Source organism: Cyanistes caeruleus, chromosome 24 (genome assembly GCF_971803275.1).
Source record: "Cyanistes caeruleus chromosome 24, bCyaCae1.hap1.1, whole genome shotgun sequence".
NCBI lineage: Eukaryota > Metazoa > Chordata > Aves > Passeriformes > Paridae > Cyanistes > Cyanistes caeruleus.
In genome coordinates this window covers 5,813,230-5,840,311 of record NC_141724.1, presented here as the reverse complement: position 1 = coordinate 5,840,311, position 27,082 = coordinate 5,813,230, and the positions used below count along the sequence as shown (strand labels likewise).

Sequence of the window (27,082 nt, the reverse complement as noted above, 5' to 3'; positions counted from 1 at the left end):
CTGAAGGGTTCATGACTTGAGATTAGGACTGGGAGAAAACACTTTAAGGGCAAAACAGATTCAGCTTAAAGTTGCAAAGTGAATTTATTACTAGCAGAATCTGAAGAGGATAATGAGAAGTAAAATAAGCCTTTAAAGCACCTTTTTCCCCCCAGCCCCTCCCTCCTTCCCACCAGCAGCACAGGGAGACAGGGCATGGGGGTTTTGGGCAGTTGGTCACCTAACATTTTCTTCCACTGCTCTGGGAGAGGAGTCCTCCTCCTGTGAGACCATGGGGTCCCTCCCATGGTAGACAGTTCTCCATGAACTCCTCTGGCATGGGTCCACTCACACAAGCACCAGTCCTCCCAAAACTGCTGCAATGTGAATTCCCCCCACAGGCAAACAGCCCTCCCAAAACTGCTGAGCCATGAGTCTGTCCTTCCAGGGGGTACAGTCCTCCAAGGACAGGCTGCTCCAGCCTGGAAGCATGGTCCTCTCTCTCCACTGGGTCTTCAACTGGATCACAGCCTCCTCCAGACACCCACCCACTCCTGTGTGGGCTCCTGCAGGGGCTGGGGGTGGATCTGCATCCCCCTGGATCCCCAGGGGCTGGGGGTGGATCTCTGCATCCCTGTGAATCCCCAGGGGCTGTGGGTGGATCTCTGCATCCCCCTGGATCCCCAGGGGCTGTGGGTGGATCTCTGCATCCCCCTGGATCCCCAGGGGCTGCAGGGGTACAGCTGTTTCACCATGGCCATCACCACGGCCTGCAGAGGAATTTTGGCTCCGGTGCCTGGAGCAGCTCCTCCTTCTCCACTGCCCTTGGTGTCTCTGTGTTGTTTCCCTCTCATGTTCTCAGCTCCTCTTCTTCTCTGACAAGAAAAAAGCTGCACATTCCCACTTAGTTTGATTTTCTCCTTCAATCTGTTGTCACAGAGGCATTGCCACCTGCTCTAACTGGCCCAGCTGTGGCCAGCAGCATGTCCATCTTCAGAGCAGTGAGGGGTTGACTCTACAGAAATGGTGGGAGCTTCCAGCAGCTTCTCACAGAGGCCACCTCTGCCCCCCCTGCTACCAAAAACCAGGTTGTTCATAACACACAAGCTTACACTGTTGCCCACATTAAAATCTGTTCTGGAAGTGTTCATCTATCTTGATCCTAAATTTCGTAGTTTTAAGTGATGCTAAAGTGATGTTTTCAACTAGATGTTGAAAAGCTGTTTCATCTCAAGCTCAAGCATTTTATTGTACTTCATGTTTCTGATTTGTATTCAGTCATTAGAACTTAATAACTGAGTGATGAGCTGTCTGTGTCTGTACTGTGCCCAAGAACAGGAATCTAACACAGCTCCTGTGAATAGAAATGTAACATCTCTGGATCTGAGGTGTTGGTCCCACGGGCTGTCGGGAAAGGGTTGTTTATCCAGTGCTCCTTGATGAAGTTCAGTGTGTGCAGGATGACTTAGTTCTGGACAGCCTCTCCTTGGCATTAATTGTGGTAATGATAAACACATCTCCCAGCAAGCTGACATTGTTTCACTCTTGTGTATGTGATGGCTGTGCTGCAGTTCAAATCCAGAGCTTTAGTGACTTCAACCAAAGGGGCTGACAGCCAGGAGCCAGCTAACTCTAAATGAGATGTGCAATCTGGCTGTGACCTTGAGTCTCTTAGCAGCTCTGTTTTTCCCTTGTGCCAGCTGGAAAATCAGCAGAAACTCAGCACCTAATTTACAATTTCTTTCACAGAGAAGCCCACAGCTGCTCTGCTGTGACTGTGTTTTATTTAGCACAGTTGCACATTGGCTAAATCTGCAGGAGTTTCCAAGCTGTTGGTGCCATGTTGGGGTCATGCTGGATTTCCTTCATGCTCTGCAATGGTGGCTCTGGGTGGGGGAACTTCCCACAATGGAAATTTTCAGGAGCAATTGCAGAATTTCCCTGGGATGTTTAAGCAACTTGGATAATAATTTTGATACAGGAGCTTCTCAGTGCTCTCACCTGATCACTGCCACACCAGTGTGTCCATGGGTCTGGAGCTCCAGACTACCCCAAGCCTCCTGTGTTTGTTTTGGTGTTAAATGTTCAAGCTGCAGGTGCTGTGAAACACCAGTGCTCTGCTCTGATGGAGAAGGGAGGGTGGAAGGGGCACAGCAGTGAGGGTAAAGGAAAGGAGATCCCAGGCAAATTCAGTTGTGGAAGATTTGCTTGAACTGTGCGAGAGCTACTCTGAAAGAATGCATTTTTGGGCTTGTTTAATCCAAATGGGGGTTGTTTAGCATACAGATTTTACCTCTGGCAGTGTCACTGCTGCTTCCCTGGCAGTCCTGTTGTTCTCTTTCTGGAGCACCTCACACTGGCCTTGTGCTCTCAGAGAGCCGAGCTCGAGCTGCATTTCCCAAATGTCCCTGTCCTGGCAGGTGCTGTGCTTGTCCCCCTGGCACAGGGACAGCAGTTCCAGTGACACTGTTGGTGTGCTCAGTGCCAATCCAGCCTCTCTCCTGTGCTAGAACAGGAGTTCAGGCTGGGTCACCGATGCCAGATGAGAAATCAAGGTGTTCTCCCAGTTCAGGACATGCTGAAAGGGTTCCTTATCAGTTTGACATGTTCCAGCAGGTTTTACATCAATGCCACTTTTCACTCATTGCTCTTTCCATTAGTTTCAAGCACATCAAGTGGGATGTTGCTCTGGTTAACAAACGAGTCCAGAAGCTCCTGGCTGTTAGGGAGCCAGGCTGCCCCCTTGTTGCCTAACAGGGGGGAAACTGCTTTATCAGGAAGTCATTCCTGATGGGCAGAGATCAATCCTCCTGCTTTCCTCAGGCTCCTGATCCAGGCTGGGTTTAATTTGAACGTCCAGGACAATGATGGCTGGACTCCACTCCATGCTGCTGCTCACTGGGGAGTGAAGGAAGCGTGTTCCATCCTGGCTGAGGCTCTGTGTGACATGGACATCAGGAACAAGCTGGTCAGTACACAACTAATGCAGGGCACTCTATAGCCAGATTTATATCAACTGTTGCCTGCTGCATGGTCATGGAATCATAGAACCCCAGAGAGGTTTGGATTCAGAGGAACCTTAAAGTTCATCTCATTCCATCCCCTGCCAAGGGCAGGGACATCTTCCACCAGCCCAGGCTGCTCCAAGCCACATCCAACCTGGCCTTGCACACTGCCAGGGATGGAGCAGCTGCAGCTGCTCTGAGTAACCTGTGCCAGGGCATCTCCACCCTCACAGCCAAAAAGTCCTTCCCATTATCCCATCTATCCCTGCCCTCTGACAGTGGGAAACCATTCCCCCTTGTCCTGTCCCAGATCCCTCTCCAGCTCTCCTGGAGCCCCTTTAGGCCCTGGAAGGGGCTCTGAGCTCTCCCTGGAGCTGTTTCTTCTCCAGGTGAACACCCCCAGCTCTCCCAGCCTAACTCCTGCCCTGGGTTCAATTTTAGTGGCCTCCTCTGGATTCTTTGCAGCAGGTCCATGTCTGTCCCGAGATGGGAGCTCCAGAGCTGGACACAGAGATCCAGGTGGAATCTCACAAGAGATCCAACATCATGATCCAACTACATGACAAACTCATAGCAGTTCTCCTTGCCTGTGCACTGGATAATTTAAATACATCAGTAAATGAAGAAACTTGACTGGCAGAAGGCAGAAAAGATTTCAGATATTATGGGAAATGTGACCTGATTAAGACTGAGCTTGTAAGAACGGCTGGTGTGTGCCATCCTGAGTTAGTGTAACCCTGAGAAATCAAATGGCAGCAAAGAAACAGTCTTGGAGTGCAAAATATACCAATATTGAGGTATAAGGCACTGAAAAGAAGTGAAACCATGAGAAACTGGCAGCTTTGAATCCTCTCTGTTCTACGTATTGGTGAAAAAAAAGGAAATTGAAGATTTGTGAGACATGAGTGAAGAAAATAGGATGAAAGTAAAGGAGCAAAAACGTTTCTCTTCCTTTCCAGTAGTTCCAGGTTTTTCCTTGAAGAGTCCTTGGATTTTCAAGGGCTTGTCCAGGGCTGCTCTTGTTCCCATCCCTGCTGGGTTGTCCACACTGGTCTGTGAGGTGTTTCCCACTGGACAATTGTGCCGTGGCAGCCTCTGGGGGAGGAGAGAAGGTTGGATGTGCTTGGAGGAGCACCAGGGGATGAAGGCAGGAGGCTGTGATAAGAGAGGGCCCCGTGTGTTCAGGTGTATCCAGCTGTGCTGGAAACTGCTGGAACACAAATGCCCCATGAGGAGGAGTCCTTTCAGCCTGGTGAGCTCTTTGGCACCCAAAATATGGGGAATCTTTTCTGTTTAAATGCCATCAGGTGCTTTTCCAAAGTGTTTGGCATGTGTATGCTGTCTTGTAGCATGCCATACTTGAAAAGGAACAGTTGCAGTTGTATTTGTTGCATTACCTGCTCCTTCCAATCCAGAACTGTCTCTTTATTAGGTCAGATGGACGAGGATACCTTTTGTTTTTTGACCTGCAGCCATCAGGTTTGGGATTGTTAATGAAATAGCATTTAGAGCTTTAATTATGGTGAAAATGTAACCAATTTCTTGGTTTGAGACCTAGAGTATTTTCTCTGGCTTGTTTTACTTTATAAATGCCCATGGATGTGGAAATAGATCCCAGATTTTTTGGCTTGCTGCCAGCCTTTCAGAATGTTTAAATACATGATGAAAAAGTAACACAGAACCAGGAATATCCTGAGCTGGAAGGGACCCACAAGGACCATCCAATCCAACCCCTGGCCCTGCACAGACACCCCAAAATCCCACCCTGTGCACCCCTGAGAACCAAACACTCCTGGAACTCTGGCAGCCTCGGGGCTGTGCCCATTCCCTGGGGAGCCTGGGCAGTGCCAGCACCCTCAGGGGGAAGAACCTTTCCCTGGTATCTAACATCAGAAGAGGTTGATCACACACCCTCTCAGTACAAGAGTGTCCTTTTTAGAATCTTGGAAACTCAAGCATAGTCCTGGCTGTTGAATTTGAGCAGCAGCAACCAGGGAGCTGCATTGCCCTGGTAAAAGTTGCTCAGTGAACATAAACATGGTCTTAGAGATCTTTTTTGAGATGATTCTGTGATTCCATGATCACTGTCACATGGGTTTCCTTGCTCTCAAGTGAAACAGTGTCACTTAGCATCTGGGGAGGGAGGATGCAGTTTATTTAATTTAAATATATTTATTTATGTACTGGTAAATAACATTTTCTGGAATATTATCACTGTGCCATCTCAGATATCCTCTTGTGTTCTCCCACTGCACCAGGGCCAGACGCCCTTTGATGTTGCTGACGAGGGACTTGTGGAGCATTTAGAAATGCTGCAGAAGAAACAGACTGTGGTGAGTTTCTGGAGATCATTTTCCACCTCTCCAATTACCATTTCACACACAGGTGTTCTCCAAGACATATGGTGCCAACAGATGCAGGAAGCTGAGGCCCAGCTATTTTCTTGAGTTACTCATTTGCAATATTTAAGCACAGCAATATTTTTAATAGTTAGAAATCTGGATGACTGCAGCAAGGAGGTGAGCAGTGTGATGGCATGCAGACTTATGGGGACTGGTAAGGAATTTGTGTTCATCTTTGTTGCTACCCTGCAGGTGCTTTGTTGGCTGGCAGGCTCTCTAGCATCAAGCTGCTCTGTTCCTACTGAGTGCTCACCCAGGTCAGCTTTGTGTTTGCATCCAGGGAAACACACTGTCAGTGCTGAGAAAGAGATCTGTTCCCATGTCTGCTTTTCTTACAACTGGGAGGCTTTGGATTGAGGAAGAAGAAATTATAAACTTCAGGGAATTCTAGACTGAAAAAATGGGTGGTTTCAAAACCATATGAAATTGCCATTTCATAGTGCAGTGGAGGTACTGGAAGAGATTATAAAACAAAAGTTGACATAAAGGCAAAACAAAATATATCTTGTTCAAAGTAAGGACAGTTGTCAAGCCAGAAAGTTGGGTTTGGATTGAATTTTTTCCTAATTCATCTGGTCTACTCAATTATCTCATTTGGGTGCTTCCAAAAAACAAGCCAAAAAGAATTCAAAAAGAATTAAAAATCTGTAAGTGTCACTTATAACTTTGGGTACAGAAACAGACAGAATGGGAACACTGGTGACAAACCCCAGGAAAGCATTTTCAGGAACTGCCAGTGTGGGTGGTTAGAACTCCAGCTCAGATCACAACACAGCTGCTGCCATCCTCAAATAGCAGCTTTAGTATTCAGGAACTTCTTAAAAATTAATCAGCTTCTCCCTAAATGTCATGTTGATAAATACTATCAGGGTTGTATTTTGGATTCCCCTCTCTCTCACTACTGAGGATTTTGCAGATAACTGCACTTCTTAAAAGAAAAGAAAAGAAGACTTTTTTGGGGTGACTGCTCACCCATTCTTAGGGCTGCTTTGCAGGGCTAAACCCCCCTGTTCTCTATATAGAAGCCCTATATAAAGGCCTTCTCCATTTATTCAGTGTCAAACTGGGTAGAAGAATCCAGATTTTATTACACTTTTTTTTTTTAGTGGACATGATTTTTTAGTGGAAAAGCCAATTTATCATCTGTTTATCATGTGCCATTTTTATCACTGAAAAATAGAAAACTTTTATTTGTTAAGGATAAAACAGGCAGTTTCATGACATTATTTCTCTTCCAAAATGGCTTTCAAATCAGGTATTTTTTTCAGTCTAAAGCAGAGCACTGTGCCACCCTTGCTAAAAGATCTGATGCTGTTATTGGAAAGCAGGGGGGATTTTTGTTTGCTGGAAGCAATTAATTTGGTTTGGGTTTGGAATTTTTTCCCAGTTACTGAATTATCTGTGAGTGGAGCAGGCTTTTTCCTGCACTTCTTTTTGCTGTGCTCCAGCAGTTTGATCAGTTTAACAATGTTGTACCCCAAATTTTTGCTCTTCACTGGAATCCACGCAGCTTTTCCCACTTCACAGGGTGCCCAGAGCAGCTGTGGCTGCCCCATGCCTGCAAGTGCCCAAGGCCAGGCTGGATGGGGCTTGGAGCAACCTGGGACAGTGGAAGATGTCCCTGCTCAAGGCAGGGGCTGGGACTGAATGAGCTTTAAGGTCCTTTCCAACCCAGGTAATTCTGGGATTCTATCATGCACAATTTACAGCACTTTTACTTCCTTTGCCTGTTGTCAACTGCTGTCAAAAGAAAAATAATAACCTGGTGAGCTATGACACAACAGAGTCAACCTTAAATTGACCCCCTAACTCCCATCCATACTTCTGCCTCAGCTGTTTTTGTGCTTCTGGAAGGTACAAAACAATTGTTGGGTCCACTGATGGTGGTAAAATTAATATTGCTGCTCCCTAGACAAAATATTTCTATTTCTGTGTGACCCCAGGTATTCCTGTGTAATGACTTTGTGCATTTGAGAGATTTAAGAAGTGACCCATCCTTCCATGAGTTCCCTGGTTGCCTGTACAGGGCTGGCTTGAATGCTTTCCTCTGAAAGCCAGTAAATAATAGCCACAAATGCAGCAGATTTGTAGCTGAATCTATCCTGATTTCATGGGCACACACACACATGTGGACAGACCTCCAGCAAAATCCAGAATGGCTTGGGCTGGAAGTGACCTTAAAGCTCATCCAGTCCCACCCCCTGCCGTGGGCAGGGACATCTCCTGCTGCCCCAGGTTGCTCTGAGCTCCGTGTCCCTGGCCTTGGGCACTTCCAGGGACGGGGGAGGCACCAGGACCTCTCTGGGCAGCAGTCAGTGTTCATCCCTGGTCTCAGCAGGGGCAGCTGCAGGTGCCTTTGAGGGTTTTATTGAGTGGCAGCAGCATTCCAAGGACATGCTGGGTGCTGTGCCCTGCTGGAGCTCCAGTCCAAGGCTCACAGTGCCCTTGGGGATGTGCTGCTGTTCAAATCTGCAGTGGTTTAGTCTCACTAGGCTGGGCTGACCTTGTTCTGTGCTGCTGACTAGGTTATGCTGATGGGGCTGGTTAATGTCTGTCCTCATTTTCTCTCTCCCATCTTCCTGGACTTTCTAACAGCTGCGAAGTGAGAAGGAGACAAGGAATAAGCTGATTGAAGCTGACATGAATGGGAAGCCTCAAAACAGATTCTTCACCAAGTAAGTCTCTCCATTTTAGCTGAGAAGAAACTGCCCAGAAAGTAATGGGAGAGCAGCTTCATCTCTCACACCCAGCTGGCCTCAGCTGGGTCAAAAACTATTCACAGCCTTTTATTTCATGCATTTTTTTAAAATCTGAGTACTCTCAGATACAGTTTTAGTTGTGTCTTAACATACCCAGTGAGTGGTGGAGCAAGGGCTTTAGGCTGGTGTTTGGTTCTCCAGCTCCTGCTCTGAGGGTTGATCAGATCTTTGGGCTGAGAACTGCACCTCTGTAGGCACAGAGCCCTGCAGCCCAACTGCTGCATTGTGTGGCACTAGAAAAGGAGAGATTACATTTTTGTGGATGGAAAAGTGCTTGCAGAATTAGAAAATGTGAGACTGGCAGTGGAATCCGTGGAAAAATGGCCATGCTGGAAGTGCTGGAGTGTTCAATCTGTAGGTAGATTTTATCCTTTGCTTGTTCTGTATGTAGTAAATCCTGTCTGTTTGCTCCTGAGAAGTACAGCTCAGATAACTTGCTTGCCTAAAAATTTCCTATTCTGCAGCAAAGAGAAAATTCTTTATGAGGAAGACACAATGAAGTCCGTGGAAGCTGAGGAAGAGAACAAGGACTCGAGCAGTTCTAGTTCTGAAGAGGAAGAAGCTGAAGATGAAGTTTCAGAATCAGATGCTGAAAAGGAGTCAGGTAAGACTTGCTACAGCCTTGGATTTAATAACTAGCCTAGCTGTTATCATTAATGTTGTTATTGTTGTTGTTATTAATTAAATAACTAGATGTTGAGGGCATGCTGAAAGTTTTACTTCCAGTGTACATGTACAGAATTTGGAGAAATCTGGAGCTATGATGATAAAAGAGCTGATTCAAATGCTAACTCCCAGGTCAGCAAAATTATTTTTGAAAAAATAAATCCTTCAGATCCTATTTTAATTCATACTTCCAGCTCACATGTATTGAAGATAACACATTGTCCATAGCTTGTTCTTAAACAGGGTTTTTTTTTCTTGGCCCAATTCAAGAAGAATCCTTCAGGTACTGCAGGATGGTAGGGAAGCAGGTGAAGGTGTAGGAAGACAATAGCCTATTGTGTTTGGATCAGTCTGAAGTGAAGGGCTGAAGCTGTTCTGGGTAATCACAGAGGTGAGGAACTTCTGGGCTGTGATGAATAATGATTTCAAAAAATAGTGGAAAATAAGGATTAAGTACACAGAGTCACAGTAGCATTTACATTATAGTATATTGCTGGAATCTTACTCTCACTCCTTTTCCATAATTTCTGTGGCTTCCTTAATTAGTTTTAGAAGTGTTTATGTGCAGCACAGAAAGTTTAATACAGATACTTTATTTTACAGTAAGCCAAGACTTACTTGTACTTAATACTCTGCAAACACAAATAGATCTTAGACTATGATGTGTTTAATGATTAAACTACTTTTAACATCAACTTACTTGGTCTATATCCAGTATACTAAGAAATAGGCCCTGAGAAGTGTAGTTTAAAGCTTTGTTGTGCTTCTGTGCCCATGGAATTGTCACCTGTGTCAGGATTGTATCAGTTAATGCTGTTTGGGGCAGGGTGAGAGGGGTGGGAAATCCTGGCTGGGCTCTGCAGAGATGCTGCACTAGCTGGGTGGGCATGGCAGTCACACAGGGAAATGATCTTGGGGTTTTAAATCAAGCAAGTCTAGTGGACATGTCAGTAGTAGAAAGAGACACACAGTACAGGTCATATATATTCTCTCCATAAATCAGGTTATATACATATTTATGTAAATACAAATTATTCCTATCTAGCTGGGTGCCAGTGCTTGTAATCCTTGTAAAGATGATGGTAATTTGACCAAAACAACTCAAATGTTTGCACACCTCTAAGACCTGGAGCTGTGTGGGGTTTAACTGAGTCAGGAACAGCCTAAGATCCTTCAGCAAGGAAAGGTCTACAGGGTTCATCATTAAATTTTGTGTAAAAGGTCTTTTTATTGCATTAATTCACTGACCAAAGGACATTATAGGTGTCTGTGTGAAACCACTGAAGCTAATAGAAATTTGAGACAACAATCATTTAGGTAATGATTCAGCTTCAGGCTTTGTTACCTCTACTCTCCTTTCCCAAGAAGATTATTGGGTCCTTTGAGAAATTCCCATCAGAATTGAAGCCCCACCTTGTAAAGTTCTGAAATCCCTGGTAAAATGGGTGTGGACTTGGCCAGCTGGATGGAGACAGAGCTGTCACCTGCTGCATGTGTGAGTGGGGGGTCACACCTTTGGTTCTCTTTTTAAAGCAAGATTCTGTAAGATCAAAGCATCAGCCCACATTGTAGGAGGACTCCAAAGAGAAGTAGGGTTTTTCATTTTGGTAATGAAAATAGTAAATGTCACAGTATTACTGATTTCAGAGACAGACAGTGGTACTCCTGGGCTGATCCCCCAGCATGGGCAGCAGGGCAGGGGGGATTCTGCCCCACTCAGGTGAGACCCCACCTGCAGAGCTGCCTCCAGACCTGGGCTTCCAGCACAGGAAGGACGTGGAGCTGCTGGAGCGAGTCCAGGGGAGGTACCAGGATAATCAGAGGGACAGAGCAGCCTCTGCTGTGAGGAAAAGCTGGGAGAACTGGGATTGCTCAGCCTGGAAAAGAGAAGCTTTGGGGTGAGCTCACTGTGACCTCCCAGGGCCTGAAGGGGACCTGCAAGGAAGCTGAAGAGAGATTGTTTACAAGGGCCTGGAGTGACAGAACAAAGGGAATGGCTTCAGTAAGTTTAGATGGGATATTAGGAAAAAATTCCTCCCTGTGAGAGTAGGGAGGCCCTGGCACAGGTACCCAGAGAAGCTGTGGCTGCCCCATCCCTGGAACAGCCCAAGGCCAGGTTGGACAGGGCTTGGAGCAGCCTGGGACAGTGGAAGGTGTCCTGCCCATGGCAAGGGGTGGAATGAGATGGGCTTTAAGGTTCTTTGCAGTTCAAACCAATCTGGGATTCTGTGGCTCTGTGTTTATCTGGTCAACATTTTACATGCTACATTTTACAGGAGACATTGGTATGAAAACATGAATATTATTCCCTTATTAATCTTCATTTTCTGTAATATTCCCATACCTTTATCATTCTGAGCAGTGCTGGACACACAGACTATGACTGTTCTAAAGTGTTCAAAGTCCAGATAAAAAAAAACAACTGAGTGATCTTTTTAAACCTAAAAATTCCAATCCCTTTAGTAGCTGAGCACAAAGCAGGACATGCAGAAGCTGACAGTGTAACACACAAGTTTATTTTGAGGTGTGTTTAGAAGAGTCTCAGGTTGCAATTAATTTGTTGAATTTGCAGAGACTGTGGGAGGAAGAAATTGGATGAGGGAAGCAGTGGAATTGTTGGAAGGCTTCAGAGTAGTATGTTTCTGATAATCTGTAAGAAACTTGCGTTCTTCAGACAAAGCAAGCTAAGAGCATTAAAGTCACTTCATTCATTCTGAATACAATTAATTTGGCATTGACCTCTTGTAAACAAGAGAAAGATCAGTATAAAATTCTATGATTATCTGTTCTGGGAACTATTACAATATGAAATTATTGGGAATTATAGCAGGCCATGGAAGCTTTTAGTGTTGTTTTGTTTAAAAACCAAACAAACAAAAACTCTTATCCAAAAACCCTTACAAAAAAGAAATTAGAAACCTAAATTTTTACTCTTACCAAATTTGTTTTGTGGAGACTGAACACTCCAGGAGTGTTTGGACAAGGCTCTCAGGGGTGCACAGGGTGGGATTGTTGGGGTGTCTGTGCAGGGCAGGGGTTGGACTGGGTGTGTGTGTCCTTTCAGCTCAGGAGGTTGCACGATTCTTTCTTTGTATCTTTAGTTCAGGCTCTGTCAGTCCTGCTATAACTCCCTGTTATTTTAAGATGTTTCTCTTGGCTTGCTCTTTTCTGTGTCCTTTGAATCCTTATTTTCCTAGTACTGATGATATTTATTACAGAAGGATTGATCTTCATGCTCCAAGGTGCCATCCTCCCAGATGCTCCATCCCAAACTGCTCCAAATGTGTCACAGCAGATTTTTATTCCCTGCACATACATTATGTGCTAGAATTGTTTGTGTGCTTGTGCTTAAAATTACTTTCTTTTTTCCAAGACATGACTGTGTGAGCATTCATAGCTATAAGGAAAGCTTTGGTTGGTGGGTGCAAGTACATCATCTCTCAGGCAGGTTCCATGTGCCTGGGTTGATGGTGAACAGTCTGTCTGCAGCCTGTACTTTCCTGTCAAGTGAACCTATTGCCTGAGTCACACTTTCTGCTTGCTCTCCTCCTGGTAATGTAGTGGATGTTCTTCTGTCAAGCATGTGCACAGATACAAAAAAAAAATAAACGTGATACTGGACAGCTGCACTTGCATAACAAGCAGGGAGCCAGCTGTGAGCTTGGACAAGGTTGCTTAGCTTGCTTGGAGTCCATTAAGGGCTTTTGATGGTCAGCAGTCCTGGCTTCCTGTAGGAAAATGGATTTTGCTGCACAAGACCAGAAATTCTGTCCAGCCAGTGCAGAGAGCTGTACAGTGAAACCAGCACTGGGCACTTAGGGCCATGGGCTGTACCACACTTGTGCTACAGCAGGAACAGCATGTGCCACTTTTCACCCCAAGATTTACCAGGGAAGAAATTCCCAGACAGGAAACAAAACTGTGAAAAACAAAAAACCTGTGGTCCTCTTTATGGTGCTTTCTGCAAAGATTTTGCTTGTCTGTGAGGGTCAAGTACAAAAGCTTTGCCTGGCAAATGTATCCATCCTATTCTTTAGGGAGTGGGAAGCTCCTTTGCAGAAAGCCCTGACATCTGACAGTGCAGAAGGCACTGACGTCCCTGTGATCCAGGGAGACAGCACTGAACTGGAGTGCAGACCACACTCTGTGTAGAGAAGGGCCTCAGAAGTGCAATACTGAAACATTTGGTTTCTCTTCTTGTTTAAAATTGTAGAGAGAAAGGAAGAGCCCTTTGCCAACCACTCCAGCCGTGAATCCAGGCCCAGCATCACTGAGCAAATGGCACCACCTGAGCCAAACTCCTTCACTGCGTCTGCCAGAAGAGTAAGTGAATTTGGAATCAATGGGGACTCCAGCAGTGCTCAGAAGCAGAAGGTGTTACTGGGAGATGGATGCTCTGAAAACAGTCTTCAGAGGACTTTGACTTGAATTTAGAAAAGCCTGGTAGTACAAAATTCTGATAAAGATGTGTGTTAACAGCAGTGTAGGGACAATATGGTTCTTCCTGAATCTCTGATCCTCCAGAGCAAATTGTGGTGAAGAAACCCAGCTTACAGCACATGCTCTGTGTGCTGTCAGTTCTGGAGAGGCTAGTGCCAGTGTGTTCTCAACAGATCTGTCACCAGAGCTGATTCCTGCCTGTGTGCCTGTGCTGAGTTTGGCACCATCATCCAAAGTGCCTGTGACTTGCCAAAGCCAGTTGAGTCAGTGGTATGATGTTAGCACCAGCAAGCAGAGGGTGGTTTGTGTGTGGCTGGCTGGGCTGTAAGCCCAGGTGAAGTGGTGAATGAAATCTTATGTGAATCCTCCTGCTCTCAGATCACTCAGCTAGATGGCACCAGGAGACTCTGCTCTGCACAGGACTCCTGTCGTGTGCCACTGCTTTCTTTTGCACCAGACTATGGAGGAAACAGCACAGACACCTGGCCCAGGGCTGAAGCACTCAGTGCTTGTCAGAGGGAAATGTTTTCTGCTTAGGCACAATTTTTTCTTTTTGGCATGTAACTGAGTGTAACCAAGATCAAATGAAACAGAGCTCCTCTGGGCATTGCTCAGCTCAGGCTGGCTTAGCAGGGGAACTGTTAGAGGTAGAAGGATGCTGGGAAGTGTGAGCACTTCAGTTAACCTTTTCCCAGCTGCACAGGTTTGGTCTCACTCCTTTAACACAGAATAAGGGTGTTAGGATGTAGAAGCTGGCCTGTGAGCAGAGCAGTTACTGATTTCACCTCAGTCACTTAAGATCAGCTTCTTTACCTTCTCTCACCCATTTGATTTTTCTGCAATTCTCTTTGACAGACTTGGCTTTAGAATGTGTTGCCTTCTATTAGGGGAGTTATTAGTATGTGCTGTTCCTGCATTGTTCAGAATTTACAGATGGCAGCTTTTGCTGTGGTTTTGAGCATTCTCTGAGGAAAGCATCAGAATGACATGAAAATGTTAGAGCAGTGTAGCTCAGTAGATTGGCAGTGCTGGAAGCAGTGGAGTACAGATTAACTCTTTGCATCCTCATTGAAATGACATGAGCTGAAAGCATTGCTCAGATACTGCAGGGATAATTTTAGCTTGGCAGTCTTCAGACAGTGAGTCTGAGGGCAGAGCTCCCCAGTAGCTCCATTTATTCTGAATAGTGTCAGATGGTTTGTGTCAGATAGAATATGATACAATAATGCTTAGATCAGCTTTGATCAAAAGCCTTGTCTGCCCAGTGTCCTGCCCAACACTGACTGTCAGAAACTGCTGGAGAACACAGTCTTGCAGGAATTCCCTCCCACATTCCAGCAATTGGCATTCAGGGACTCACTGAACCTGGTGTATTTTTGTCTTCAGTAGCTCCTGTTGGGCTTTTCCTCTCTGCAGTCACTTTTTGATAGGGATCTTCTAATGTCCAATGGTAAAAATAATCCTTCAGCTTAGTTAAAAACTCTACAAAGCTCCCAGTCCCATTAACCTACCACACACTGGTTTTGTTTGCTGTCTCTTGTTCCTTTATGGGAAGGACCAAGAAATAATTGTTCCTTACTCACCCTTCTGTGTGCCACTGAGGGTTTCATGTACTTGGTCACATCTCAGCCTGGAGACTACGGATATACTGAATATCTCCTCATGCAAAACCTCTCTTGCTCTACTCATTCTTCCTGCCTTTCCCTGAGCTCTTCCCTTCTTGTCAACTGCTGCTGAGCCCTGGAGCTGAGCTGTGTGTGGTACCAAAGGTGTAATTGTACCCTGAAGTGACACAGAGCCACGGTGGTTGTGTGTTTTGTATCCTGTACCTTTCCAATAACTCCTAATAATTTGTGTGCTTTATTTCCTGTACAACTTGGTGCTTAGCCCTCTACAAGTGGCTCTTGTGATGCTCAGGCTCCATTCTTGAATGGCAGTGGGCAGCCTTGTGGAAGACTTGATAACTGTAGCTAAGGTTGTACATTTAAGCAGTTGCACATTTAAGCAGTTGTATAAGTTATATAAGAACTAATTTATGCAGCTCAGAAATGCCTCATGTTCCATAAAACACAATTCTGTGGAATGCACAGTTACCTGCCCATGGAAGGGGCCTCTGTGAGGCTGAAGTCCAACACCCTGCTCAAAGTAGAATTAAGCTCATGTCATGTTGCTTTGTCCTACCTCAGCTGAGTACTGAAAGGTCTCTGAGGATGGAGATGCTCTAGTCACTTGCTCCCTGTCCCAGTGCAGCTTTGCTTCTGCCAGGAGTTGTGTCTCCATATCAGCTGGGATTTCCCAAGTGGAGACTTGTCTGTTCTCCTTTCACTGGAGACAAGTCTGGTTCCATGTGCTCTGTAAACCCACTCCCAAGTAGCAGAGCAACTAAATCCTGTCTTTGCCTTTTCTTTTCCGTGCTCAACAATCCAGGTTTCCTCAGTCTCTTCCTTTACAGTGTTGGCTGCAGCTCCCTGGTGATCTCGATGGCTTCTCCTGGACTCCACTGGTGTGAGGGGTTTGTTTTGCAGCTAGTTCTGTAAGACCTGAGTCCTTGTTTCTGCTTTTCTGCATTTTTATGAATAATTCCCCCTTCCTAAATAAGTGATAATAAATAAATGAGTGATAATAAATGCTTTATTGTTCCTTATATTCTTTCCTCAAAGCTGGAGGAGGGCATTGTGTAGGCAAAGACCTGCACAGTGACAGAAGATCCCTTTCATCCTCTGTCCTTGGGGATGAGGCACTACAGCAATTTCCATCCCTGTGAGTTCACCTTGAGCTCTGTCCTGTAATTAAAGTGAAACAGGAAATAAGTCAATCTATCATACAAGTCTAGTCCAGTAAAAACTGGGGCTTTCTGAAACACTTTCTGAACTTAGAGTGTGCCTTGCAGTGCTGTTCCTTTTTCCTAACTGTTCCAAACTGTTTGTCCTCCACAGTTCAGTTGGCTCAGCAAGTCAGATGAGCAGAAGGATGAATCACCTTCGTCCTGGAGGCTGGGCCTGAGGAAGACTGGCAGCCACAACATGCTGAGTGAAGTTGCTGCCACTCGTGAGGCACAGAGGGATAAAACTTCTTCCATCTATCGCTCCTCATCCAGCCCTCGGATATCTGCGCTGTTGGACAACAAGGAAAAGGTTTGGCTTTCAGCAAGGATGTTTTAGTGTACCCACTTCATCCCACAGGTGTAAACCCCTTTCCTTTTCTGTTACTGCTGGGGTTTTGTCCATAACAAATGTGGGTCTCTTTCATTCTTACTTTCTTTTTATTTTAAAAAATATTTCCCTCCTATCAGTTGTTTCTCCAGAACTGGAGTTTGGTGCCCCTTTGACCTAATTCCTGCTCAGTTTGGACCAGGCTGCCATTGAACAGGGGTTCTCAGTCTGGCACAAGCCTGTTCTTTACAAGAAAATGTCCAATCCAGACATCACCACATACCTGCAGTGGAGATCCTCCTTCCCCGTCGTTTATATAGATTTCTCCTCTATCCACTGGCTGCATTTGTAAATCCCATCACACCTATTCAGTAACTGTAACTTTTCTGCCCCTGGGTAGATGCCTCATCCCTGGAGGTGATCAAGGTCACCTTGGATGGAACTCTGGTCTAGTGGACTAAAGATCCCTTTCAACCTAAACCATTCTCTGATTCTGTGATTGACAAGTTATTCTCTAAGTTAGAGCATGCTTTTATTCACTACCATGGTCATCAGGAAATCCCTTTCAGAACTGATATTTCTGTACTGTGCTATGTGTTGCCCAAGAAGTTGCCTTAAACCAGCTGGTAGGAGAATGCTTTCTCAGTTGAAGAAATTTGAACATGAATTTATTTGGCACTGAATGTGCTGGAAGGGTAAGAGATATGTAGCTGAAGTTCCTCTTTTGCTTCACCAGGACAGAGATAACAAGAGTTATCTTGCCACCATAGTCCCCAGAAGACTGAGCAGTACGAGTGATATAGAAGAAAAAGAAAACAGGTGAGCCTGGCTGAAGTTAATTCTCAGCTTCCATCCTGTCAATACTTCTGGAATATAATTTTTCTGCAGTCATGCTTTGTACATTTTCTCAGCAGTCTCAAGTGCACAGGCATTCACAACATCAAGAGCCAGCTCTGTCTATAAAAGTTCTGCTACGTTGGTTTTTATTTAGGTGAGCAGGAGTCAGCAGACTGGTTCCTCCACCCCTGTACTCAAATAGTCACAGGCTCCATCCAGGCAACCAAATTTATGGATCCTTTCTCCTTTTAATATGCAAGTGCCTCATTCTGTAGCTGCCACCTGTACTTCTACTTGTCACTTGCTCAGCAGTCACCTTCAGTCCCTTTGTTCACACCTCTGTTGCTTGAGGTTCACTTGAGCTTGTGAACTTTCCCATGTGGGAACTGTTTCATTGCAGGGCTGTTTTTACAGTCGATGTGTGTAGATGCCCCTGGACGGAACCATGGTGTAAATGCTGTGTATATATCCAGGATTTCCAGAGGGATTTGAGGAGCTGGTCTACAAGCAGTGTCTTCAGGTGCCTTCCAGTGCTTAAAGGGGCTCCCAGAGAGCTGGAGAGGGACTTTGGGAAAGGGCCAGGAGTGCCAGGACAAGGGGGAATGGTTTCCCACTGCCAGAGGACAGGGATAGATGGGATAATGGGAAGGAATTCTTGGCTGTGAGGGTGGGCAGGCCCTGGCACAGGTGCCCAGAGCAGCTGTGGCTGCCCCTAGATCCCTGGAAGTGTCCAAGGCCAGTTTGGATGGGGCTTGAAGCAGCCTGGGAAAGCGGAAGATGTCCCTGCCAGGGCAGGTAGTAGGGCAGGATGAACTTCAAGGTCTCTTCCAACCCTGGCCATTCTGTGATTCAGTTTGTACTCGAAGGAGTAAAATTTGACCTTAGCCTTATTTCCACCTACTTTCCCAAGAGAGGAGGAAAGGCACATGCAGGGCAGTAGCTGTGAACTGTAATTGTTGGGCAGGAGCTGTGGCAGAGAGAATTTGAGCACAGCTTGAGATTCTTTGCTAATCTTTTGCTAGAACCTCCCTGCTGTGTTCTTGTTCATTCTCAGGCAGTCTCTGAGGTCCAGAGCTTTGCAGACAATTTGTGTCTGTTGATCTGCTCAAGAAGGTTTGGCAGAGGCTGCTGTTGAGTGGCACAATTAAATTAAATAATAAATTAAATAATAACAATTAAATAATAACAATTAAATAGGTGCTGACAAGTGTCCTTTTCTGGGTGGAGTGGGGACTGGCTGAGGAGAACTGGCCTTCAGGAACAGATGGTGCCCAGGCATGCTGTGTAGTACAGATTTTTTCCCAATATTCTTTCCTTTCAAAACATCTGTGTTTTCCTTTCTGGGGTGCACAGGTGTCCTGAGAGAGCATCAGTCTGGGCATGACAACTGGAAATGAGAATTAATGGCAGGGTGATGGGGGAATGGATTAGTGCTGCATTACAAGCTCCAGGTCCTGTCCAGCATCAGCAGAGAGCAGGATACCCTGCCAGAGTGTGCATTAGCATTAGGGAAAGAGCCCTGTGCTCAGATAACCAGGGTAAAAAGGACTACTAGGAATTTCTTGATGACTTGTCAAGTAGCTTTAGATACTGTAAATATTTTGTTTGTGGATTTCATGATTTTGTGGTGTGCTGGGTTAATTGTTGGACTCAATGATCTTAGAGGACTTTTCCAAGCCAAATGATTTTGTGAAAGGCTTTGCTGTGCTGAATTCCTTTTCTCATTGCCTGGATACCTTGAAGAATAAAAGCTTCCCTGCAATTCCAATATCTGCCCACTCTGACCTTGTTGTTTGATACAAACAGCAGTGAGAATATTATATGACACTATTTAATATGTTAAATTACTTTTATGGACAAGCTGAATTTCATTTGCAGGTTTTCTGACTAAAAAGGATCTTGTTCCTCATAATGCAAAAACATTAGATCATCTGTGGCTCTGAATTGAGCTGGCAAGGGCAGGAATTGATGTTAAGGCCAGAGCAGGTGTTTCTCTGAGCTGTGTCACCTGAACAATGTAGCACATAAAGTAAGGGAAGGATCTGTGCTGTGCAACTGTAAAGGAACCCAAAGCAGACCCCAGAGGTTTTTCTAAGCAAAGGCTGTGTCTGTCCTGCTTTAGAGAATCTGCAGTGAACCTGGTGAGGAGTGGCTCCTACACCCGGCAGCCCTGGAGAGATGAGCCAAAGGGAAACGAAGCTCCCCACTCTGGTGCCCCCACTACCTACGTATCCACCTACTTGAAAAGGTATGTCCAGCTCTGGCTTCCATGGCTTCTCAGGCAGTCAGAACCACTCATAACTTGTGTCCCAGACCTCAGCCTCCTGCTTGTTGCCTCCTGCATCTTGTAACTGGCCTTGGCACCTTCTTCTGCCGACAGCAGGAAAGAAAGGTTAAGATTTTTCATATTTGTCATGCTAAATAGTGTTTTTAAAGGCTATAATTTTTATTAATTTGCAAATTTCTGCACTGAATTTAAATACTCTTGTTCCCATAATTCAAATGTGATGTTTTCTCTGCTTAATGCTGGTGTTATGGTTAGAAAATAAAACCAAAATCGATCATAAAAACAGATTAATATTATAAAGAGTCCAAAAGTGTTGTTCAGATAGCTCTTGGTGAATAAGTTATAGCTTATCTCTAATTTTGGTTTATATTAGTCCATGTTTGTGGTATCATCAGATCTTGTGCATGATGTACAGCACTTGCTAAGGAGTAAAACTCATGCTTCCACTGTTGTTTTGTAAGGCAGTAAGGAAGGAAGCAGTTTGTTCACAGTGTGAACAGTGGACAATCTCAGTTGTAGAGGTTGGTAAAGGAGTGTAGTGGCTTAGGTAGAAGCAGGAAGGCAATTGCAGGCAAAACTCCTGTTACTGCAGTGTCCTGGACCCTCCTGGGAGGCAGAGCCTTGGTGTCCTTGAGGTGGGAGCTAACAGCTCTGAGTGAGCTGAGACAGTGCCCTGCTCTGGTGAGGCAAACAATGCAGTGCTGGGTTTTCATGAGAGCAGGAGCATCAGCAGTGCCAGCACTTCACTTTTATTTCAGCTGATACTGGAGACCATCAAAACAGCCTGTAATGAACATTTCACACTGCAAAGCCATTGTGTTTCTGCTTAAGGAAAACAGCAGCAACAGCTTCAGGGTTTAGATTGAGTTTCACCAGGTTCTAGACACTAAACTAAACTGTCCTGAAGATGGAACAATTGCTTGAGATACTTGGGAAGAGACAGCTTGTTGCAGTGTTTATGCTGTAGAGGTAAGTGGTGCTCAAGGATGTGTGTGGCCAGTTGCTGAGCACACAGCATCCATTGCCACAAAAGGTGAAGCAGCCCCTTCAAGCAGAAGCCTTGTGCTCTGCTGATCCATTCCAGTGACTTCACAGCTATCCTGGGATGTGATGACAGCCCAGCCTCCACAGCTTGTCTCTCTCTGAAGATGGTCTGACAAGCTGCAGCTGGTAACATTGGAAAACTTGTACCTCTTACAGCCGGCGCACCTGTGCTGCTCCCTGAGCTGAGGGACAGCCCAGTCACCCCCAGGCAATCTTACAAACATTGCTGGTTTATCCCAGCTAATCCTGCACCAGATTTAGTGTTGCAGTCACACTGTTGTACTGTATTTCCTTGGTTGAAATGTACAGAAGGTGGGGAAGGTTTAGGCTGCAGTGGGATGTCACTGATACTGAGTTCTTGTCACAAAGGCTGAATTCTGGCCTTTGGTAAGAGAATGATGGGTTCACAAGTAGGTACACAGAGCAGCTTTGTCAGGTAGGAATAAATGTGCTTTTAAAGGAGAGATCAATGGGTTTGCACTTCATATACAAACAGTAAAACCATGCTCAATTAGATCTTTATCCCACAGAGTTTTCTGTAGGAGAGCACAGAGAAATTGAATACGATTGTATTGAACTTTTGATTTCTCCAGCCTTGTACATCTTCCCCTAAGATCAGTAAAGGAACCTGCTTAGGCATAAATGTTTTGTCATTTCCAAGTATTAGCAAAACTCTGAACACAACTCCAAAAGGTGAAAGCTTCTTAGAGAGGAAGAATTTGAGGGAATATGACATGCTTGGATGAGGGATATGACATGTCATGTGGATGTCAGTGAGGGGATGACTGTGTACATCTGCAGCTCCCCTTTGCCTCTGCATTTGACTGATCTCCTTAAAGATCACAGATGGAAGGGACCTTAAATCCCATCTCCTTCCACCCCCTGTCCCTGCAAGGACACCTTCCACAAACCTGGCCTTGGGCACTTGCAGGGATCCAGGGGCAGCCCCAGCTTCTCTGGGCACCTGTGCCAGGAGCTCCCCACCCTCACAGGGCACAATTCCTTCCCAATATCCCATCTAACCCTAGTTATGTTCTTTAAGTGAATGAACAACAGCAGCAGATCATCTTAAGATGGGGGAAAAGCTGCTGTTGTTGTGAGGTTTGGTTTTGTTTTTGTTTGGTTGGTTTTTTAAGAAAAGGGAACAAAATAACTTGCAGCAATGTTACAAGTGTTGGAGCAGATGTTAATGCTCTCCCAGACGTGGTACTGGCAGCTATCCTGCTTTCTCTGTGTGTTCCACTGGCCCAGAAATCTACAGAACCCTGCTCTAATATCCTGGTGTCCATTTTAGTGCGTACTGGCCTTCAAAAATCCAGGTCACTTTGACTGTGAATGAAAGGATGTGGAGGAAAACTGACAGAGCAGGTTGGATTAGTTCAGCATCCTGCCTTTGACATCAGCCAGAAGTGCTGCCTCCCAGGAAGGGCTCACACCAGAATGAAATCCTTCAGCCACAGTTTCTCCTTCATTTCACATTTATGCAACCACCTCCTTGCTGGTTCTGGTCACATAAAAGCCATTGCAGTGAGCCAGGACAACAGTCCCTGCAGCCCAGACTCTGTTTCTGACAGCAGCTGGTTTTGAAGAAGTTGCAAAAACCAGGATAACTTCAGAGGAGTCTTCTACCTCCCATGCTCTCCTTGCTTCCAGGAACCAGGAATTTAGGAGCCAGGGGTTATATTTAACCGTTGTTCTTAATACTGTTAACACTGTTCTTAATCACTGTGGCCAACTTCTGTACCCAGATCCTGGTTTTATCTTTGCAATACCCCATGGCAGTATGTTTAAAAAAAACCAGTAATGTGCTTTTTGCAAACCTTTTTTATACCACATGTGGATGCTTTTTAGGAGTGTGAAGGTTCTTAAGTTAAAGTTTTTAATGCCTTTAAAATATTTCTTTAAAGTCAGAAGTATCTCTTTTTATTGCTTTAAAATGGTGCTTTACATTTCTTTGCTCATTCCCTGATGGTTCTGTTGTGGTGAAAATGTTAAAGAATGAGGAGCAGTGTGTCAGTGCCTCTTTTTATTTCTAATGTTGAATTCTTCAGCATAATTTCAGAGCCCTCCCTTTCACAGACTGCTATGGACACAGCTGTTAATTAACAGGATTCCCTTGCTAACCTTTATATTGCAATTTTCTAGTCCTGTTCAGATCAAATGTGAACAATGGAGTAAATGCCTTGGAGTGCTTCTCACACTGTGCAGTGCCACCCATGCAGGGGGACAGGCTGGGAGGTGGATTCCTGCAGAGCTGCCAGTGCCTTGGCTCCCTTGGGAGCAGGAGTTCATTCCTGGTGCCCCAGCACCACATTTCTCTACCCCTGAGCTGGCACAATGCCATCCCTGTGCTCTGTTCCTCCATTCCTCCTCCTTCCCTCTTAAATCACTGCTTTCCCAGGCACCTGGTGCTGCTTCCATCCTCCTCACCCATTGCCTTTCCCTTCTGAAAGACAATCCTTGTCAGGGCTTTCTTGATATCCCTCCTGCATCCTCCCTTCCTGACCAAGTTCCTTCTCTGTCTTGCAGCCATTCTCGTGCCCCAGCCTCTCTGCTTTGGGCTCTCCTAGGCTGGTGCCACATCATCTCTGTTCCCCCAGGGCTGCCACTACCTTTTCCCCTGTTGATCCTCTTCTTCCTTCCCTATACAGAGGCTCCACTGCCTCTCCTCAGAACACTCATTTACATGACTCCACAGCCACTTGCTCCACATGCCCATCCCAGCCAGGTTCCTCTTCCCACTCCCACCCTTCTCCCAGCCCATCTCCAGGGCTTGGCTTTTCCTTCTGGAGCAGAGAGGAAGGGAAGGGACTTGCTTCCAGCAGGACTTCCTGCTCCTGCATGTTCCAGGCAGGGCCAGCATTGCAGAGAAAGCTCTGTTTAGGGTCCAACAGAGGTTGCTACCTGGTGACAATGACTTGCTTGTTCCTGTGTGACCTGGACATGGTCCTTCAACCGAGGAGCCCAAAGGGGAGGTTCCCCCTGTGGAGGCATTCCAGGATGCTCTGTTGTCCCCTTTGGCTCCCTAGGGACCAGCTGATCATGTAAAACTTGTGTAAACTGGTGCCTGGGTGAACAGGACTGGATCCTTTCTCTGGCCTCCTGTCCTTGGCTGTGGTCCTGCCCCTTCCCAGTGCTATTTCAGCCTTAGGCTGCTCTCTGGATTCTTACTCAAGAGCTGACTTCCAGTTTCATTCTGTTGTCCCTGGCTTTGCCTAAAACCTGCAGTTCTGTCCTGGCCTGCTTCTTTCCTCTAGGCCAGCTTTTATTCCTGTGCAAGCACTTTGGATGTGCACTATTCCATGTGCCCTGCTATGGGAGCCATTAGGATGCAGAAGGTGAGAGCCAACCCTTCAGACAGTCCAGTCTGACCAGTAGCAACCAGGCATTCCAGGTACTGGGAAGGTGTGTCAGGGCCCTAGGAGCCCCTGGATTGCTCTGTGCAGGCAGTGAGCAGCTTGTGTGCAGGGCTTGGCCATGTGCAAGAAGGAGATTCTGCCAGATTTCATCAAGTCTATTTTCAGAGATATGCAGCTTTTCCCACTGGAGTGGATTTTCTCTCCCCTTAGGCTGGATTTTCTTTGAAAAAGTGAAAGGTCCATCCTTGTATAAGAGCCCTTCTTCTTTCCCCCTCTGTATTCTCCAAAATAGGAACACAACACAGCTTTTCAGTAAAGATTGCTTTTCAGGGCTTGCTTTAAACTGGCAAAATATTATTTTCCTTGCTCATTCTTGAATATTTTTGGATAGCTGTGCTAGCTATTTTCTATATGTTTATGCCAAATGTGTGTTAAAGAGAATTAAAGCCCAAACTGATTTGTCTCTGCCAAAACCTAAAGCCCCTGGAAATTAGTTCTTAAAACTGGAAGTGCTGGACATTCTCAGGGGTGGTGCAGCCAGACCAGGTTATGTCACTCTCTCCTCTCCTGCTTTAAGCATCCTCATCCTTGCACCTGCCTTTCCCCAGGGCGCAGGGTGTTCCATGTGCCCTGCTTTCACTGCAGCAGGGTTTGTGCCCTCCCTGATCCTCCCCACCTCCCCCCCACGCCATTGTGCTCTCACTGGAACTGAGCTGGGCTTAGCTAAGCAGGGCTCTGCTGGTCCTGGCCTGTGTGGGCAGCCAGCGACAGCTCTGCTGCTTTCTGATCTCCTTGCACACATTTTGCTGCCATGTGGTACCTGCTCCCTTCCCAGCTGCCAGCCTGGCTGTGGGATGTGCTGTTGAATATTTACTGTGCTCTGAAGGACGTGATTTTGTGATGTTTTACAGTGCTTCATTTGGTAGAAGTAGTGACCCGAGCAGTCCCTACATTTCAGCCAGTTGCAGTCCATCTCTAGCTACCTCACCCACTGCCATTGGCTCATCTACCTCCCTGGGCACCCCGTGGCAAGCTGTCCCTTGCTGTCCCCCATCTCTCGGTGTGAGCACTCCTGCTTCAGCCCGCCACAGCACCAGGTAACGGCTCCCAGCGGATGTAATGCGCCAAAAGTCGGCGTTTGGGTTGGAAGTTGTGGAGTGGATTAGGGATTGGAGGTGTGCTTCACACCTTCTTGTGGGAAGTGCTGATGAGCAATCCCAGGATGATAAGGAATCGCAGGATGGTGGTGTTGGACAGTTCCAGTGGTGGGTGGAACTGGCAGGCAGGTGACAGTCCCTTGTGCCCTCTGTCCCTGTGACACAGCACGTGCTCAGGCTGCCCTCGGGTGCTCAGTGTATAAGCTCTTGGAGTCCCTTCCTTCTGCTTATTCACCAGGTACATTTTTCTGATCATTTTTGCTACTAACAGGGATGTGAAGGCTGTTAATTCCTCCTGCTCATTCTTCTCCCAAATTTTGTAAAACTCATTTTACTGTGGCTGTTCTCTACAAACACCAGTGTAAAGCCAGGAGGATGAACTGTCCACGCTCCCCCGTCGAGGAGGTTGGGCTCAATCAGCACTGGAGTTCACTTGCTTTGCTTTCCATATGTCTTCTCTATTTCAGAGCCCCTTTCAGGCAACAAACTGATTCTGCTGTAGAGAAAAACGCAGAGGGCAGCTGTGGCAGCACCCCTCTAGGTGTAATCACAAACCGTGCTGTGCTCGGCGCTGCCAACGGCACCGGGAATGCCGGGGCTGCCTCCGCCCTGGGAAAGGAGCTCTCTGCTGAGGAGCCCAGGGAGCGCAGAAGGTCAGTGAGGAGTGGGCTCCAGTGGCCCCTCCGTGGGCAGCTCTCACGTGGTGGTGATGGTGGGGGTTTAAGAACTGGTTTTTAGGTGCTCCATGAAGTTCCCAGGTTGCTGTCCCTACCCTGTCTGAAGGTTTTGAACTGAATCGTCACGGGCTTGTAGGTTAAATTGAGTTCCATAACTTTCTGCTTGTCTCTTCAGCATCTCAGCCTTTTCCTTCAGTACTAATCTCAGCTCCTAATCTCAGCCCCATTCCTGTGTGTTTGCAGGGACGCACAGCAGAGCAGCCACTCGCAGTGGGTTCTGTAAAATGAATCCCACCCTAAAAAGACCATTGTATTGAGACACATTCAGATAAAATCTGTCCCTCTGATTCAGCTCAGCTGTATTTAGTTGTGCCTTGATGGAGACAGCTGTGCTGCACAGGTCCCCAAGATTCCCTTTGCAGCTGAGTTGGAGAACACAAACATTCCTGGGGCGTATGAGTGTGTGACACAGTAGGAGCTGGACTCCAGCAGGTATGGCTTTGGCTGGAAAGGCCAGAGGCAGGAGATTGCTGTGTGCAGCTGAGGCCATTCCAGCAGTAGCAGCAGTGGGAATGACTGACTCCAGCTGCTGGTATGTCTTCCTTATCACATGGTGTTATTTACAAACCTGGGGAGACAGCTCTTTCCAAAGGAACTTTACCCTGTGCATTAATTACAGAATATGAACTGATCTGTATATTCCTCCTGCAAACAGGTTAACTTTTCCAAAATCTGTCTCCTCTGATGGCATCAGTGAAAGCAAATAGTAGTAAATAACTATTATTTATTACTGGGTGTTTCTAACCAGCAGTGAGTTCATGTAGAGTATCTACAGGGTGCTTGGATTCTTCCACATTGTCACGGTGATTTACTGAAATACAACCCTTGCTGAGTGCAGATAGTGCTGTGACACATCTTAAATGGCCTGAGGCTGAAGGATGGCAAAAGCAATAATGGGAATTATCAGCCACTAAAGGTGGTTGGGCTGTGCTGCTGCTCAGCTTCACCTGCAGTACATCCAAGCAAGGTGGACTGTGCTGTTGGAAAATACTTAAACTTGTAATGCTGTTTAGGATTTTTATTTTTTTTTTCCAGAGCTAGCACAGGGAGCACTTGGAAAGTATTAAAATGTTCTGGAGGAGCCACATTCATCAGCTTTGTGTGCAGGGATAGTTTGCACCAGCCACTGCAGAGTAACTTTGGTGTAAAAGCACTTGGGTTAGCCCTGGAAGTGTCTCTGTGTGCTCCCGTTGCACTGCTGGAGGTCACTTGGCTTGGGGTCATTTGCAATTGGATCGAGATGAGCTGCCAGAAGATG

At 46.1% G+C, this 27,082-nt stretch overlaps 1 protein-coding gene across 30 annotated transcripts in view; it reads left to right on the top strand.

Moving 5' to 3' along the window:
* PPP1R12B (protein phosphatase 1 regulatory subunit 12B) overlaps positions 1-27,082 on the top strand; it is a 126,351-nt gene that overhangs the window by 37,535 nt on the left and 61,734 nt on the right. For 14 of the 30 annotated variants that reach the window (XM_086861897.1, XM_086861895.1, XM_086861899.1 and 11 more), the window contains 10 exons: positions 2,803-2,947; positions 5,243-5,317; positions 7,982-8,061; positions 8,610-8,749; positions 13,025-13,134; positions 16,188-16,385; positions 17,140-17,222; positions 19,363-19,488; positions 24,842-25,027; positions 25,555-25,740. In XM_086861897.1, the coding sequence (XP_086718023.1) occupies positions 2,803-2,947; positions 5,243-5,317; positions 7,982-8,061; positions 8,610-8,749; positions 13,025-13,134; positions 16,188-16,385; positions 17,140-17,222; positions 19,363-19,488; positions 24,842-25,027; positions 25,555-25,740 (1,329 nt within the window). The remainder of the gene's footprint in view (positions 1-2,802; positions 2,948-5,242; positions 5,318-7,981; positions 8,062-8,609; positions 8,750-13,024; positions 13,135-16,187; positions 16,386-17,139; positions 17,223-19,362; positions 19,489-24,841; positions 25,028-25,554; positions 25,741-27,082) is intronic. The other 16 variants (XM_086861906.1, XM_086861905.1, XM_086861904.1 and 13 more) reach the window with 3 other exon arrangements.